General features: G+C 50.8%; 1 protein-coding gene across 1 annotated transcript in view; it reads left to right on the forward strand.

The window, feature by feature from the left end:
- The window catches only part of LOC144606848 (uncharacterized), an 82,213-nt gene that overhangs the window by 47,080 nt on the left and 16,998 nt on the right, over nucleotides 1-18,135 (forward strand). The window contains exons 8-13 of the mRNA XM_078423270.1: nucleotides 2,109-2,237; nucleotides 3,300-3,442; nucleotides 6,205-6,362; nucleotides 9,790-10,058; nucleotides 14,483-14,618; nucleotides 16,928-17,108. Of these exons, the coding sequence (XP_078279396.1) occupies nucleotides 2,109-2,237; nucleotides 3,300-3,442; nucleotides 6,205-6,362; nucleotides 9,790-10,058; nucleotides 14,483-14,618; nucleotides 16,928-17,108 (1,016 nt within the window). The remainder of the gene's footprint in view (nucleotides 1-2,108; nucleotides 2,238-3,299; nucleotides 3,443-6,204; nucleotides 6,363-9,789; nucleotides 10,059-14,482; nucleotides 14,619-16,927; nucleotides 17,109-18,135) is intronic.

An 18,135-nucleotide genomic window follows, 5' to 3' on the forward strand; every position in this document is an offset into this window, starting at 1 on the left:
ATACTGCGAGCGATTTGGGGCACCATATCTGAGGAAGGATGTGCTGGTGCTGGAGTAGTTCTTGGTTCTTGGTCCTCCAAAGTATTCCGAATGGAATTTAAACTGGAGTGGGTCCAGGGGAGGTTTACACGAATGATCCCAGGAATGAGTGGCAAAGATTGATAGATTCTTGATTAGTATGGGTGTCAGGGATTATGGGGGAGAAGGTAGGAGAATTGCGTTAAGAGGGAAATCTAGATCAGTCATCATTGAATGGCGGAGTAGACTTGATGGGCTAAATGGCCTAATTCCGCTGCTATCACCTGATGAGAAGCATAGGAGTTGTTCACCCCCCAAGAAATAGTGGGGACACTGGATACAACACTGACTGTGAGACCAGGAATCTGAGGGACAGCTTTTTCACACGGAGGGTGGTGGGTATATGGAACAAACTGCCGGAGAAGGTAGTTGAGGCAGAAACTAAGCAACATTTAAAAGACATTTGGATAGGAATGGTTTAGAGGGATATGGGCCAAACGCAGGCAGGTGGGACTAGTATAGATGGGGCACCTTGGTCGGCATGGGCAAGCTGGGCTGAAGGGCCTGTTTCTGTGCTCTATTGCTCTATGACTTAAAGACCAGGCAACATCCCATCTGCAGCACTAAAGTCTTGTCTACAGACTGGCTGGACTTGAGTCAAAACTGTTCCAGTACAGTTGGACCACTGGCACCTACCCAACAGTGGGGGCGGCACATTGGCACGGCTGGTAGTGCTGCTGCCTCACAGCGACGGAGACCCAGGTTCGACCCAGACCTTTGTGGAGTTTGCACGTTCTCCCTGTGACCACCTGGGTTTTCTCCGTCACAGCCAGAGCTGAGATCATCACCTCAGACATGATTGTATCTCAGACCTGCTTTATATGACATGGTTCTGACCCATATATTACACAGGCCTCAAGGAGAATACACACACTCCTACATACAGAAATGTAATGGAGTTGGAGCAATAGCAATCGCAGGTTAACCTGACAGCGATTTGTTACATTAAAGACGGTTCAGAGAGATTCAATGGTGGTGCGTAACATTACGAGGGATGTCGACGGAATGTGTATTAATGCATTCTCTCCTGTAATTGGCAGCTGAAGACATGGGTTTATGATCATTAGTAAGAACAACATAGTTAAGAAGAGCGTGCATTTCAGAGATAAGGTGATTCGAGGGGGATTGGAAGCATTCCCGGAGGGAATTTGATTTGTTCTTGGGAAAAGGATGAATTGGCAAGGATATGTGGAATGAGCAGAAACGTGGAAGGAAGCATTGTGCAGATATTTCAAAGAGCTGAAGATAGACACAAAAAGCTGGAGTAACTCAGCGGGTCAGACAGCAGCTCTGGAGAAAAGGAATAGGTGACGTTTCGGGTCGAGACCCTTCTTCAGGCTGAGAGTCAGGGAAAAGGGAAATGAGAGATATAGACGGTGATGTAGAGATATGGAACAAGTGAGTGAAAGATAGGCAATGATAAAGGGAGATGGACTCCCATTGTTAGCTGTGGCCGAGGTGAAAACGGGTTACAGACAATGAGACTCAACAAGACAGCTTTTTCAAAGACCTGCCACAGGCAAAATGGCCTCCCACTGTGCAGAGCGACGCAGAGGTGATGGTAATGGGAGGTGCAGGTATCTGAGACAAGCGAAGTTCAATTCCACCAGGCCGTTCTGTCAGTGGATGTTAGCTATGATGGGATCGGATACCTTCAGCGCTTGGCCCACGTTGCCTCGGGGCGGGGGGTGGGGGTGGAGGTGGAGAGTCTGGAGGTTTACGCACGGACTGCCAGCCCCATGTCCTGGGTTACAGCCTGTGGTCTGTGGTGGTGGAGGTTTGCTTTGGTGTGTTGCAAGGAACTGCAGATGCTGGTTTACACCGGAGACAGGCACAAAAAGGCTGGAGTAACTCAGCGGGACGGGCAGCATCGCTGGAGAGAAGCAAAGGGGGACGTTTTGGGTTTGAGGAAGGGTCTCGACCCGCCACGTCACCCTTTCCTTCTCTCCAGAGATGCTGCCTGTCCCGCTGAGTTACTCCAGCCTTTTGTGTCGACCCCCAATTGAAGGTTTGGTCTGTGTTGCCTACAGCTCGACGCTTGCAGCTGAGCCCCTGGGAGAGCAGCATTGTGGAGCGCCTGATGACCCCCACCCTGTCCTTCCTGGCCAGGAGCCGCAGCGTGGCCATCCTCACGGGAACCGCCAGAGACACGGAGAACGGTCAGTTCACACCACTCACTCAACTCACGGCTCCGGCTACACTCGTCATGCGACTTGTTTAAAATATTTAATCCCTCCCCCTCTCTCTCTCCCCCCTATCTTCTCTCTCACTCTCCCTCTCTCTCTCTCTCTTCCTCCTCCTCTCTCTCTCTCCCCCTCTCTCTCTCCCCCTCTCTCTCCCCTCTCTCTCCCCCTCTCTCTCCCCCTCTCTCCCTCTCCCTCCCCCTCTCTCTCTCTACCCCTCTCTCTCTCTCCCCCCCTCTCTCCCTCTCCCTCTCTCCTCTCTCTCTCCCCCTCTCTCTCTCTCTCTACCACTCTCTCTCTCTCCTCTCTCTCTCTCTACCTCTCTCTACCTCTCTCTCTCTCTCTCTCTCTCTCTCTCTCCCCCTCTCTCTCTCCCCCTCTCTCTCCCCCTCTCTCCCTCTCTCTCCCCCTCTCTCTCTCTACCCCTCTCTCTCTCTCCCCCCCTCTCTCCCTCTCTCCTCTCTCTCTCCCCCTCTCTCTCTCTCTCTCTCTCTCTCTCTACCACTCTCTCTCTCTCCTCTCTCTCTACCTCTCTCTCTACCTCTCTCTCTCTCTCTCTCTCTCTCTCTCTCTCTCTCTCTCTCTCTCTCTCTCTCTCTCTCTCTCTCTCTCTCTCTCTCTCTCTCTCTCTCTCTCTCTCTCTCTCTCTCTCTCTCTCACTCACTCTCTCTTTCTCTCTCTCTCTCTCTCTCTCCCTCTCTCTCTCTCTCTCTCTCTCTCTCTCTCTCTCTCTCTCTCTCTCTCTCTCTCTCTCTCTCTCTCTCTCTCTCTCTCTCTCTCTCTCTCTCTCTCTCCCTCTCTCTCTCCCTCTCTCTCTCCACCCCTCTCTCTCTCTCTTCCTCCCCCATTCTCTCTCCCCCTTCCCTCCCCCTTTTTGTTCCCTTCTCCCCACTCCTGACCATTCCCCTCCTCTCCTCAACCACCCCTCCCTCTCTCTCTCTCTCTCTCCCCCCCTGTCTCTGTCCCTCTCCTCTCTCTCCCCTGTCTCTGTCCCTCTCCTCTCTCCTCCACTTGTGCTCTCTGCGCTGCGTGTCTCAGATGTCCCTCTGTGCCCTCGCTCTGTCTCGACCAGCCTGATCGCAGCCAGAGGCAGCAAGGCCCCACACAGGTGCTCCAACCGATGGAGGGCCATGCACAGCAGCCCAGATGTGCCGGCGCGGAGGAAGTCTGAGCCCCAGCCGGTGAGTGACCCAGCCCCATCCACAACCCCCTCCCTCGTGTCCAGTCAGTGACCCCCCCCCTCCCCCCCGGTCCACATCTCCCTCTGTCCACCTCCAGTGAGTGCCCCTCCCCCGGTCCACATCCCCCTCCCTCTCCAGTGAGTGACCCTGCCCATGTTCACGTCTCCCTCATGTCCAATCAGTCTCTGACACCTGTGCCTTCTGGGTGAACAGAGTCCCTCCATCACCCAACCACTTGTCCCACGTCCCCAATCAGGCCGTTATTGCTGGCTCTCCCTGACACACACAATGACTCTGTCCTCCCCTTGCCCGTTTCCCCTGTTCTTCTGAAGGCGTTGATTGATGCCCTTGCCCTGCAGGCAAAATGGTTTCCGTGCTCCCTCATGGGCTGTGCTGGCAGATGCTGCCTTCTCAAGGCCAGGTGTGGGCACATCTCAGCCGGCTGGGAGAAGGAGCTGGAACTCTGGAGGACCTCCTCCCTCCACCTCCAGAGGTCCTCACGTTCATGGCTGTTCTCCCTCGTGCCTTCCCAGTTCAGCGTTCGTCTCTCTCAACCTTACCCTGGGAGAGTGTTGTGTTATCTTCATCCTCCCTCTTCCCCATTGAGGCCAAGGACCCTTCCCATTCCCCATCGAGGGTGGGACCTGGCTTGAAAGCCCAGAGGATGGGATTTGATTTGATCGATTGATTGAAAAACACAACATAGGCCCTTCAGCCCATCAAGTCCAATCAAGCCACTGGCCATTTAACCTATAGACCTGGCTTGTCTTTGGCATTACACTTTAGAGATACAGCGTGGAAACAGGCCGATCGGCCCACCAAGTCCAGTGATCATCCCGTACATTCCTACACACCAGGGACAATTTTCAAATGTTCCCAAAGCCAATTAACCTACAAACCTATACCACTTTGGAGTGTGGGAGGAAAATGGAGAAAATCCACGCAGTCACAGAGAGAACGTGCAGACAACACGGCACGGTGGCGCAGCGGTAGAGTTGCTGCTTTACAGCGAATGCAGCGCCGGAGACTCAGGTTCGATCCTGACTACGGGTGCTGTACTGTAAGGAGTTTGTACGTTCTTCCCGTGGGTTTTCTCCGAGATCTTCGGTTTCCTCCCACACTCCAAAGACGTACAGGTATGTAGGTTAATTGACTGGGTAAATGTAAAAATTGTCCCTAGTGGGTGTAGGATAGTGTTAATAGTGTTAGTGTGCGGGGATCGCTGGGCGGCGCGGACTTGGTGGGCCGAAAAGGCCTGTTTCCGCGCTGTATATATCAAAAAAACCACCCGTAGTCAGGATTGAATCAGGCCTTTGGCACTGTAAGGCAGCAACTACACTGCGCCACCCCTAATGGGATGTGGGAGAAAGCTGGAGCCGTTATCCTTTACCTGTACACTGTGGGCGGCTTGATTGCATTCATGTGTATTCTTTCCTTTGACTGGATAGTCACACAAACAAAACCCTTTCACAGCACCTCAGCACACGTGACAATAATAAACGAGACTAAATTAACCTAAACACCCAGAGGAAACCCACGCGGTCGCAGGGAGAATGTGCAAACGAACGCCACACAGACAGCACCCGAGGTCAGGATTGAACCCGGGTCTCTGGTGTTGTGAGGCAGGCGCTCTACCAGCTGTGCCAGCGTGCCCTTGGGTCCCAACTGAGATGGCACGCTGGATTTTTAACTGCTCCATTTCCAAATCATTTTCCTGCCTCACTGACCTCTTCAGAATAGTCCACGGTCTCACACGCCAGACTGCAGTGAAGTTCCTTGTTCACGTCAAAGATACTAGAGGAACAAGATGGACCACTCCGTTGAAATCGCCTCTACTGAAGTGTAGTACGCAAAGGAGCGAAACGTCCGCCATTTTAGTCGGCAAAACCTGCCGTTCGTTATGCCTCTCGCAGTGTAATCAGTGTTTTGGGGGAACAGTATGTGTGATGATACCATTAAATGCAGAATATATCTCATCTATCAATTCACAGATTGTTGTTATTTTTCTTTAAAAATGTTTCTGCAAGTTTCTGCCTACTAAAATGGCGCCATGATCAGGGCCGTCCTAACGCATGGGCCTGATGGGCACTTGCCCGGGGGCCCACGAGCATAGGGGCCCCATGCTGATCTGTGTATGTTAAGTGACTTGCAATAAATAAATACTACTTTAAAAATGTAGGTTCAATAAGTGCTTTTTTCGCAACATTTTCGGTCCCTAAGTGCTTCTCACAGCGATCTGTAAGTGCTTTTCGCAACAATGTAGCACCCTAAGTCCATCGCTAAGTGCTTTTCGGTAAGTGCTTTTCGCCGGCACGACAGGGGGGGGGGGGGCTGGTAGGGAAAGGGGGGTGGGGGAGAGTAACGGTAGGGGCCCCAGTACACTGCTTTGCCCGGGGGCCCATAATGCTGTAAAAACGGCCCTGGCCATGATGTACTACGGTTTTTAGGGTTGAGTGGTCTATCTTGTTCCTCTAGTATCTTTGGTTCACATTAATCCATCAATAGACCGTCAACGCGTGTGTAGGAAGGAACTGCAGATGCTGGCTTACACCGGACAGACACAAAATGCTGGAGTCTCGACCCGAAACGTCACCTTTTCCGTTTCTCCAGAGATGCTGCCTGACCCACTGAGTTACTCCAGCATTTTGTGTGTCTACCATCAGCAGGTGTGCTGTGGGATTTTGTTGTAACGGAACAACTAACAGCCACCGTCGTGCCTGTGACTTGTGCTAAACCGGACTGTCTTTGCTCCTGGTCTTCAGGGAGAAAGCAAGAAGAAGGAGAAAAAGGACAAGGAGCGGGAAAACGCAAAGGAGAAACATGCCCTGCTGAAGTCGGGCGGTGCGCCTGACAAGATGATGAGGAAGCGGCAATCCCTGCCCGCTGTCCGCAGTAAAGACTCCATGGCCAGGGAAGTCAGGTAACTGCTGCTGTCCCAGTCCCTGCTCACTGCTGCTGTCCCAGTCCCTGCTCACTGCTGCTGTCCCAGTCCCTGCCCGCTGTCCGCAGTAAAGACTCCATGGCCAGGGAAGTCAGGTACCTGCTGCTGTCTCCCTCCCCAAGCCCTCTGCGGGGCTTATCCTTCCCATTGGTGCCACCACACCAACATCCACCATTCCTGGAGCTCAGAGAGGGAGGCAGACAGTGAGTCCAATATTGGCACCGTTCCCATAGCCAACAATGAACCATTCTACATTTCCCTGATTGTCGTCTGCTTTGATCTGTCCTTTTCACATCCTACATTCTCCTTGTACCCTTCCATATCTCCAGGTTCCCTCTCCCTTGACTCTCGGTCTGTAGAAGGATCTCGACCTGAAACGTCACCCATACCATCTCTCCGGAGATGCTGCCTGTCCCGCTGAGTTACTCCGCCATTTTGTGTCTGTCTTCAGCCGAATACTCCTGCAGGATCAACCCACCTGTTTTGCTGCCCTGCCCCTCAATTCCTTTCCTAAGGGTGTTTTGGGTGCCCCCTGTCTGAAAGGTCAGCGAGAGAGGGCAAAACGTTGATCAGGGGTTTTCAAGGGAGGCACCGTGTTGTAGCGGTAGAGTTGCTGCCTTACAGCGCCAGAGATCCGGGTTCGATCCTGACTACGGGTGCTGTCTGTATGGAGTTTGTACGTTCTCCTTGTGACTGCATGTGTTTTTTCCGGTTTCCTCCCACACTCCAAAGACGCACAGGTTTGTAGGTTAATTGTTTATGCGTTTAGTTTCGCGATACAGCGCGGAAACAGGCCCACAGGCCCACCGAGTCCACGCCGACCAGCGATCCCAGCACATTAAAACTATCCTACACACACTAGGGACAATTTTTGCACATACACCAAGCCAATTAACTTACAAATCTGTATGTCTTTGGAGTGTGGGAGGAAACCAAAGATCTTGGAGAAAACCCACGCGGTCACGGGGAGAACGTACAAACTCCGTACAGACAGCACCCGTAGTCGGGATTGAACCCGGTTCTCCGGCGCTGCAAGCTCTGTAAGGCAGCAACTCTACCGCTGCTCCACCATCACACCCTACCTACATTGGCTTTGGTGAAATTGTAAATTGTCCCTAGTGTGTAGGATAGTGTTAGTGTATGGGGTGACCACTAGTAAGCGTTGGCTCAATGGGCCGAAGGGCCTGTTTCTGCGATGTATCTCCAAAGTCTAAAGTGTAAAGGGCAGATGAATAGGAAGAGGGAGAGAGAGTTAGAGGAGGGGTTTGAGAGCTGGGATCTCAGCTGGTTGAAGGCAAAGCTGCCCGTGGCAGGTGATGAAACACAGCACCACAAGAGGCCGGGATTATCAGAGCACAGAGACGTAGGTCGGGGCTCCTTCAGAGGCAGAGATGCGGGAGGGCTTGTTGCGGCTTGAACACAAACGTAGCACTGTTTAAATTCAGACCAGTTGCTAGTGTGGCTCAGCAGGTCTCCGGCTGCTCCAACCTCTAAATCAGCATGATCCTAGAACATAGAACAGTACAGCAGCACAGTGGCGCAGTGGTAGAGTTGCTGCCTTACAGCGCTAGAGACCCGGGTTTGATTCTGACTACGGGTGCTGTCTGCGTGGTGTTTGTACGTTCACCCTGTGACCATGTGGGTTTTCTCCGGTTTCCTCCCACACTCCAAAGGCATCCAGGTGTGTAGGTTAATTGGCTTCGGTAAAATTGTAACTTGTCCCTAGTGTGTGTAGGATAGTGCTACAACACACCATGCCTCAGAAAAGCCACCAGCATCCACAAAGACTCCTCACACCCCTGCAATAGTCTGTTCGTAATTCTACCATCGGGCAGACGATACAAGGCCTTCTACCCCCGCACCTCCAGACTCAGGAACAGCTCCATCCCCAGGGCCATAGCTGCTATGAACTGGTCCTGCTGAGCCGGATGGTCACATCGCACAGCGAACCGGCACAGACCTACTTGAACTTTATACTGTTTGAAATCTGTTTCTAATTTTGTTTCACTGGGTTGTATAAATTTATACTGATTAGCTAATTAATTTATTGCATCGTATGGAAGGCGCGTTCCCAATCTCGTCGTACCCCTGTACAACGACAATAAAGATATATTGTATATTGTATTGTATTGTATAGTGTTTGGGAATCGCTGGTGTGCGTGGACTTGGTGGGCTGACGAGCCAGTTTCCGCGCTGTAAACTAAACTAAAACTACAGCGCTGGAACAGACACTTTGGCCTACAATGTCCATGCCAAACATGGTGCCAAGATGAACTAATCTCATCTGCCTGAACATTACCCATAGCCATCCATTCCAGGCATATCCATGTGCCTATCCACAAGCCCCTTAAACATCACTACCATATCTGCCTCCCCCACCACCCCTGGCAGCGCGTTCCAGGTACTCACTGGCCTCTGTGTATAAAAAAAACTTGCCCCACACATCTCCTTTGAACTTTTCCCCTCTCACTGTAAAGCTATGCCCTCTTAGTCTTTGACATTTCTATCCTGGGACAAAAGTTCTGGCCATCTCCCCTGTGCAGGCCTCTCCTTATTTTATAGACTTCTCTCGGGCTTCCCCTTAACCTCCGGAGTTCCAGAGAAAACAATCCGCCCTCCCTTGTAGCTGATAACCTCGAATCCAGGCGGCATTCTGGTCAAGCTCTCCTGCACCCTCTCCAATGCCTGCACGCCCTTCCTGTCATGGAGCGACCAGAACTGCACGCAACGCTGCAAGTTGTTCCATCGAGAGAGGCTGCACAGTTGCTTAGACTCTTAGAGATACAGCATGGAAACAGGCCCTTCAGCCCACCGAGTCCATGCCGACCAGCGATCACCCCTGTATACTGACCCCATCCTACACACTGAGGACAATTTACAATTTACAGAAGCCAACTAACCTGCAAACCTCTACATCTTTGGAGTGTTGGAGGAAACCAGAGCACCCGTAGAAAACCCATGCGGTCATAAGAACAATAGACAATAGACAATAGGTGCAGGAGGAGGTCATTCGGCCTTTCGAGCCAGCACCGCCATTCAATGTGATCATGGCTGATCATTCTCAATCAGTACCCCGTTCCTGCCTTCTCCCCATACCCCCTCATCGTACCCCCATACCCCCCAGAACGTACAAACCAAACAGACAGCACCCGTGGTGATGTTTGAACCCAGGTCTCTGGCATGGTAAGGCAGCAACTCTAACATTGTGCCATTATGTCACCCAGTTTGGGTTGATATTCCGTGAAGTTTAGAAGAATGAAAGGTGACCTTATCCAAACGTATCTTCGAGGAGCTTCACAGGATAGATGTAGAGACGTAGACATAGATGTAGCTACACCCCCTGTAATCCAGGCAGGATGAAACTAATCCATGAAGCTAACTGTCCCCATCATTCTCTCTGCAACAGCCTGAGATCAAAGAACCGCTCTTTGCCGAGCTCGCCCAGAAGGAGACCTTCGGGAAGCAGTCCCGGACCCGCGCTGGCCCTGGCAGCGGGTAGTGTCACTGTGGGGAAGAAGTCACGAGCCAAAAGTGGGAAGCGCAAGGAGAAGGAGAGCCAGTCGAAGCAGAGAGAGGAGAAGGAGCAGGCCAAGAAGGAGGGGTCCAGGCCTTCATCAGCCGGTGGCCAGAGAAACAAGGAGGCAGTGGCGCCAGAGGCTCCAGACTCCACGCACGGTAAAGCAGGCTCAGTCCGCAGTCACCCACGGCCAGGATTACAGGGGTAACTGGCCGTGTGGAGCGAGATAGTATTTGTGTTTCAGTACCGTCTTGTACCACCACAGAGTAATGCACAGCCAATTCACACAGAGGGTAGTTGGTATGTGGAGCGAGCTGCCACTGGAGGTAGTTGATGCAGGCACAAGACATTTGGACAGGTACAGTGCCCTCCATAATGTTTGGGACAAAGACCCATCATTTATTTATTTGCTTCTGTATTCCACAATTTGAGATTTGTAATAGAAAAAAATCACATGTAGTTAAAGTACACATTGTCAGATTTTATTAAAGGGTATTTTTAAACATTTTGGTTTCACCATGTACAAAAATTACAGCAGTGTTTATACATAGTCCCATTTCAGGGCACCATACTGTTTGGGACACATGGCTTCACAGGTGTTTGTAATTGCTCAGGTGTGTTTAAATGCCTCCTTAATGCAGGTATAAGAGAGCTCTCAGCACCTTGTCTTTCCTCCAGTCTTTCCATCACCTTTGGAAACTTTTATTGCTGTTTATCAACATGAGGACCAAAGTTGTGCCAATGAAAGTCAAAGAAGCCATTATGAGACTGAGAAACAAGAATAAAACTGTTAGAGGCATCAGCCAAACCTTAGGCTTACCAAAATCAACTGTTTGGAATATCATTAAGAAGAAAGAGAGCACTGGTGAGCTTACTAATCGCAAAGGGACTGGCAGGCCAAGGAAGGCCTCCACAGCTGATGACAGAAGAATTCTCTCTATAATAAAGAAAAATCCCCAAACACCTGTCCGACAGATCAGAGACACTCTTCAGGAGTCAGGTGTGGATTTGTCAATGACCACTGTCCGCGGAAGACTTCATGAACAGAAATACAGAAGCTACACTGCAAGATGCAAACTACTGGTTAGCCGTAAAAATAGGATGGCCAGGTTACAGTTTGCCAAGAAGTACTTAAAAGAGCAACCACAGTTCTGGAAAAAGGTCTTGTGGACAGATGAGACGAAGATTAACTTATATCAGAGTGATGGCAAGAGCAAAGTATGGAGGAGAGAAGGAACTGCCCAAGATCCAAAGCATACCACCTCATCTGTGAAACACCGTGGTGGGGGTGTTATGGCCTGGGCATGTATGGCTGCTGAAGGTACTGGCTCACTTATCTTCATTGATGATACAACTGCTGATGGTAGTAGCATAATGAATTCTGAAGTGTATAGACACATCCTATCTGCTCAAGTGCAAACAAATGCCTCAAAACTCATTGGCCGGCGGTTCATTCTACAGCAAGACAATGATCCCAAACATTCTGCTAAAGCAACAAAGGAGTTTTTCAAAGCTAAAAAATTGTCAATTCTTGAGTGGCCAAGTCAATCACCCGATCTTAACCCAATTGAGCATGCCTTTTATATGCTGAAGAGAAAACTGAAGGGGACTAGCCCCCAGAACAAGCACAAGGTAAAGATGGCTGCAATACAGGCCTGGCAGAGCATCACCAGAGAAGACACCCAGCAACTGGTGATGTCCATGAATCGCAGACTTCAAGCAGTCATTGCATGCAAAGGATACGCAACAAAATACTAAACATGACTACTTTTATTTACATGACATTGCTATGTCCCAAACATTATGGTGCTCTGAAATGGGGGGACTATGTATAAACACTGCTGTAATTTCTACACGGTGAAACCAAAATGTATAAAAATGGCCTTTATTAAAATCTGACAATGTGCACTTTAACCACATGTGATTTTTTCTATTACAAATCTCAAATTGTGGAGTACAGAGGCAAATAAATAAATGATAGGTCTTTGTCCCAAACATTATGAAGGGCACTGTACATGGGTAGGAAAGGGTGAGAGAGGTAAGGGCCAAATGTGGGCAAATGGGCCAAGCTTCCGCCCAGTTCTATGTTCTATGTGTACCGTGGCACTGTGAAAAGCTTTGCTTTGCATGCTATCCAGTCAAATTAGATAATACTAAACATAAATACAATCAAGTCAAACTCAAGTACAATAGATAGAACAAAGGGGAAGATATAGAGTGCATAATATAGTTCTCAGCATTGTAGCCCATCAGTTCCAGAGACAGTCCATTGATCACAATGGGGTAGTGAAGAGTCGGACAGTACCCTAGCTGAAAGAAGGACCATTGAGAAGAAGCTGTTCCTGAGTCCAAGCTGTTTCGTGGGGGAGTGCCAGAGGTGTGTGGGCCGCACTGTGATGGTTGAGAGCAGGGTCCAGTGTACCATTCACCCTGTGCTGGAGACTGATGGTGTACTGTAGAACCCAGCTGGACTCCAGACTTGAAAGAGTTCTCCCTCAGCCCCACCATGGATAGGTTGCAGAGAGCAGAATACAGTTGTCGGCATTGTAGCGCGTCAGTTCCCTAGACCAAGCCCAATGTCCGCAATGGGGTAGAGGGGAACCAGAGGACCCTAGCTTATAGAGGGGCCGTTCAGAAGCCTGATCACAGAGGGGAAGAAGCTGTTCCTGAGTCTGGTGCTCCACGCTTTCAAGCTTCTGTACCGTCTGTCTGATTGGAGCGGGGAGAAGAAGGAATGACCATGGTGGGACAAATGTTTGATTATGCTTTCCCAAGGCAGTGTGAAGTGTAGATTGGGTCAGTGGTGGGCAGCCTGGTCTGTGTGACGGGCTGGGCTACGTCAACAGCTCTCTGCAAGATCTTTTTTATTTTTATTTTATTTATTTATTTATTTATTTTTTTAATCAAAAAATACTTTATTCAAGTAATAAATATCATTTACAAAACATCTTTTTTAAACAAACCCATCCGACATTTCCGGAGGTTACATATTCAATACAGGCATTTACTTAGACATTTACATACATTTACATACATATCCCTTATTTGGAGGGGCGTCTCTCTCCACCACACCCTGCCCCCCATGTCCAGCAGCGGAAGGACCCTAGACTGTGGTCCTCCCCCACAGGGCCTTGGCGTTGGCTGCACCGAGCTTCAGAGCGTCCCTCAGCACGTACTCCTGCAGTCTGCAGCGGGCCAGTCGGCAACATTCCTTGACGGACAGCTCGCTCCGCTGGGAGGTCAACAAGGATCGGGCAGACCAAAGAGCGTCTTTCACTAAGTTGATGACCTTCCAGCAGCACTCGATGTCAGTCTCGGAATGCGTCCCTGGGAACAGTCCGTAGAGCACAGAGTCCTCTGTGACGGAGCTGCTCGGAATGAATCGTGACAGGGACCCCTGCAGACCTCTCCAGACTCTCCTGGCAAATCCACACTCTTTGAAGAGGTGGGCCACCGTTTCCTCTCCGTAGCAGCCGTCCCGAGGGCAGCGTGCACTGGTAGTGAGGTTCCGGCGGTGCAGGAAGGATCTGACTGGGAGGGCTCCCCTCACCGCCAGCCAAGCCAGGTCTTGGTGCTTGTTGGTGAGTACTGGCGATGAGGCATTTTGCCAGACAAGCTGGGCTGTCTGTTCTGGGAACCACGCCACAGGATCCATGGAGTCATTCCCCTGCAGTGCCTGCAGGACGTTCCGTGCTGACCACTGCCCGATGGACTTGTGGTCAAAGGTGTTGGTCCGGAAGAACCTGTCCACAAACGACAGATGGTTCGGCAATGTCCAGCTGACTGACACATTGCGTGGCATCTGCGCCAGGCCCATCCTTCGCAACACCGGGGACAGGTAGAACCTCAGCAGGTAGTGGCATTTGGTGCCCACGTGCCTTGGCTCTATGCTCCGCCTGATGCAGCCACACACGAAAGTGGCCATCAGAATGAGGGCGGCGTTGGGCACGTCTTTACCCCCGTTGTCTGCCGACTTGTGCATTGTGGCTCGTCGCACCCGGTCCATCGCCGACCCCCAGATGAAACGGAAGACGGCCCGGGTGATCCCCGTGGCGTAGGAGGGAGGGACGGGCCACACTTGCGCCAAGTACAGCAGCCCCGAGAGCACCTCACACCTGATGACCAGGTTTTTCCCCGTGATGGAGAGGGAGCGCTGCTTCCACAGCTCCAGCTTCTTCCCCACCTTGGCTATCCACTCCAGCCAATTTTTGTTACATGCCTCAGCCTTCCCGAACCAGATCCCCAGCACCTTCAGGAAGTCAGGCTTGATGGTGAAGGGGATGGAAGATCGGTCGGGCATCTTGCGGTCTTGAGCAGAGCTGTTCCCAAACCAGCTGGGCTTTCTCCCTCTGATCAGTAGGTCTGAGGAGATCATTCGTAGCGTGTCACCAGTCAGCAGAGGTGAGGGCAAGGGTGGCCCCTCCACTGGTGGGAATCAGTGGCCAGGGAGGTCGCTACATCTGCCCAACTCCCAACAGTTGCAGCAACTGGCAGGATGCCCGCGCGGGTATCCAGGGACTGACTGGGCGGGCGGGCAGGCGGTGCTGCTGCGATCTATACCCACACCCGCTCTGTGTTTCAGGGTCCCCGGCCAGGACCATCGCCGGCACCACCGACCCTGAGGAGGCCGTCAGGGTCCTGGCAGAGAAGCGGCGAGTGGCACGGGGGCAGAGGGAGCTGGAGGAGCAGGAGAGGAAGGAGCAGGAGGAGAAGAAGAGGTGAGTGACGGTGGTGCTGAGCATTACAGTGGTCTCTGGGTGAGAGCACATACACACGCATGCACGCACACACACACGTACACACACATGTACACACACATGTACACACACATGTACACACACATACATACGTACACACACATACATACGTACACACACACGCACACGTACACACACACACGTACACACACACACACACGTACACACACACGCACACACACACGCACACACTCACACACACACACACACACGTACACACACACACACACACACACACGCTGAGGGCTAACGGGCAACATTGTGTCCTTGCATTGTGGGGTTAGTGAGGTAACGCGCTGCTTTAACACTGCCAGGGGTTACCGGGTTAACACACTGCCTCAACAGTGAGTGGGGGTAAACTCCGGTATTGTTAAATCAGTGTGTTCATCCTCGAACCCGTAAGGGAGTGTGTTCACCCTTTAAACTTTGCACTGTTAAGACAGTGTGTTAATTGGTTCTTGGTTGGTTAATTAGGTTCATAGTTCATAAGTCATTCGGAGCAGAATTAGGCCATTCAGCTCATCGAGTCTACTCCGCCATTCAATAATGGCTGATCTATCTTTCCCTCTCAATCCCATTCTCTTGCCTCCGGCATGTGTAACCTTTGACACCCTTACAAATCAAGAACTTGCCACTTTAAAAATACCCAAAGACATGCCCTCCACAGCCATCTGTGGCAATGAATTCCACAGATTCACCACCCTCTGGCTAAAAAAAATCCTCCTCATCTCTTTTCTAAAGTCAAGTCAAGTCAAGTCAATTTTATTTGTATAGCACATTTAAAAACAACCCACGTTGACCAAAGTGCTGCACATCTGAATAGGAAAAAAAAAAGAGAAACATACAGTGAGGTACGTCCTTTTATTCTGAGGCTTTACCCTCTGACCCTGGGCTCTCATCAGTGGAAACATCCTCTCCACGTCCACTCTATCCAATCCTCTAACCCCTCAGGCATGTGCTAACCCTTTAACTCTTGCAATGTAAATACAGTGTTGATCATCTCACCTCTAAGGTTGTGTGTTAACCCCTTCCTTAATCCCTGAAATGTGAAGACAGTTTTAATCCAATAACTCCTGAAGTGGCAAATTAACCCACAACCTTAGGAGTTAGAGGATCAACACACTGTCGTAACATTGCAGGAGCTAAAGGGGTTAACCCACCACCTTCGGGCTCTGTGGATTAACACATCTTCTTCGCATAGCTGGGGTTGAGGGGTTAAGACACAGCTTTAATGTTGTGGTGTTGATGGGTCACCACACTGCCGTAACGTTGCAGGGTTATCAGTATGACAATGCACAGTGGCAGTGCTGTGTCAGCACATGGATCTCACTAGTATGGTTCTGAATTGCAGAGAGGTGACCATAACTAATGCAGCTGGTGAAATTGCGCCTGACACTATGTGTGCGATGCATGTGGTATTCAGCATGTAATACATGCACGGGTGCAGTGCCCAATGAGAGCAGGAGCAGTCTGGATCAGGTCACGTTTAACAGCCGGGGGTAAATGTGAGTTAGAAATTATTTACCTAATGTCCAGTGTCGATTGAGTCCGGGTGATATCAAGATACGGCTGAGAGCATTGAAGCTACACGGAACGGCAGATGCTGAATCCTTCAGCAAACCACAAAGCTCAAATGAACAGACATCATCCCAGATGTAGCACTGAGGCTCTGAACTCCAGAACCAGCTGAACCCCTAGACAGGCTGTTTCAGTGTTAGCATCCATCCGACCAAGTGAATTTGACTGACCCAGAATATCCCGCTCGAAAATCCAGCTCAGTCATTCTTAGCAGATCAATTTAGAAGCTGAGTATTTATTCACAAAATGCTGGAGTAACTCAGCGGGTCAGGCAGCATCTCAGGAGAGAAGGAATGGGCGACGTTTCGGGTTGAGACCCTTCTTCAGACTGAATAATTTCTAACACATTGTGGGTCTGGGTATTTGTTGGTGACTGGCTTCCCCATTGTCCTGTGCGCTTGGGATTGAATCAGTCACTCATTCCCCATCTACATTCATTTCTGAGCGTGCGGAATAAGCAGGGTGTTCTTTTAACCTGAGCCCTTGGCTGAAGGTATCTGGTTCAATGGGTCAGGCTTGGCCCAGATCCCGACTCCTGGAGCATGTAGGCTCTTACCTGAGCCAGCGGAGAATCCTGAACGTTTCCCTCCCCTTCTCTGTTCCTCCCTGTGGATAGGGAGAGAAACCTGAGGAAGACCCGTTTGCCTCCAGCCGCACACGGCCTGTTAACTCGCTCTTTCTCTTCCACCAAGGCTAATGAAGGAGGAGATAGCGCGGAGGAAGGCAGAGGAGAAAGCCCAGCGTTTGGTCGAGTCTCAGCAACTGGAGGAGGAGAGGAGGCAGAGGGAGGAAGAGCAGCAGCTGAAGGATGAGGTGGACCGGCAGAGGGAGGCGGAAGTGGAGCGGGAAGAAACGGAGCGCCTCCAGAAGCAGGTTGGTGGTCACTATGTGGACCAGTGCTGACAGGGTCTGCCCACCAATGTGGGTTGGTAGGTTAATTGGCCTCTGTAAATCGTCCCTTGTGTGTGGGGAGTTGATGCGGAAGTGGAATAACATTGAACTAATGTGAACGGGTGACCAATGGTCGGAGTGGACTCGGTGGGCCGAAGGGCCTGTTCCTATGCAGTAACGGATGTGGAGAGGGAGCAGAAGGGTTTTTACGAGAATGCTGCCTGGATTAGAGGGTATTCGCTGTAAGGAGAGGTCAGACAGACTCGGATTGTTTTCTCTAGAACACAGGAGGTTGAGGGAAACTGAACTGAACTAAACTAGGAGCAGGACTCAGCCTCGTAAGCCTGCGCAGTGCCCTCTCTGTGATCATGGTTGACGGTGGCGCAGCAGTAGAGTTGCTGCCTTACAGCGAATGCAGCGCCGGAGGCTCAGGTTCGATCCTGACTACGGGCGCCGTCTGTACGGAGTTTGTACGTTCTCCCCGTGACCTGCGTGGGTTTTCTCCGAGATCTTCGGTTTCCTCCCACACTCCAACGACGTGCAGGTATGTAGGTTAATTGACTGGGTAAATGTAAAAAAAGTGTCCTTAGTGTGTGTAGGATAGTGTTAATGTGCAGGGATCGCTGGGCGGCGCGGACTCGGTGGGCCGAAGGGCCTGTTTCCGCGCTGTATCTCTAAAAAATAATTAAAAATCTATACTGCCCTCTATTCCTCTGCTGTGCCAGCTTCCCATAACTCTCAATTCCTCGTTTTTTCACATTTATTCACCCCACCGTAAATATAACCACTAATCTGCACTTCAGTACCTTCTGGGGCAGGGGATTCCAGAGATTCACTACCTCTGGAGTAATGACGTTTCTACACACATGGTTTTAATTGACCGGGCTTTATTTTGCAGCTCAGACCCCTTGTCGATGACTTGTGAAAATATCTCAAAACCCACCCCGTCAATGCTCCCTTAAGTTACATTTGGATAAGGCCTCCATCATTCTTTTAAAGCCCAACGCAT

This window comes from Rhinoraja longicauda, chromosome 27, assembly GCF_053455715.1.
Source record: "Rhinoraja longicauda isolate Sanriku21f chromosome 27, sRhiLon1.1, whole genome shotgun sequence".
Lineage (NCBI taxonomy): Eukaryota > Metazoa > Chordata > Chondrichthyes > Rajiformes > Arhynchobatidae > Rhinoraja > Rhinoraja longicauda.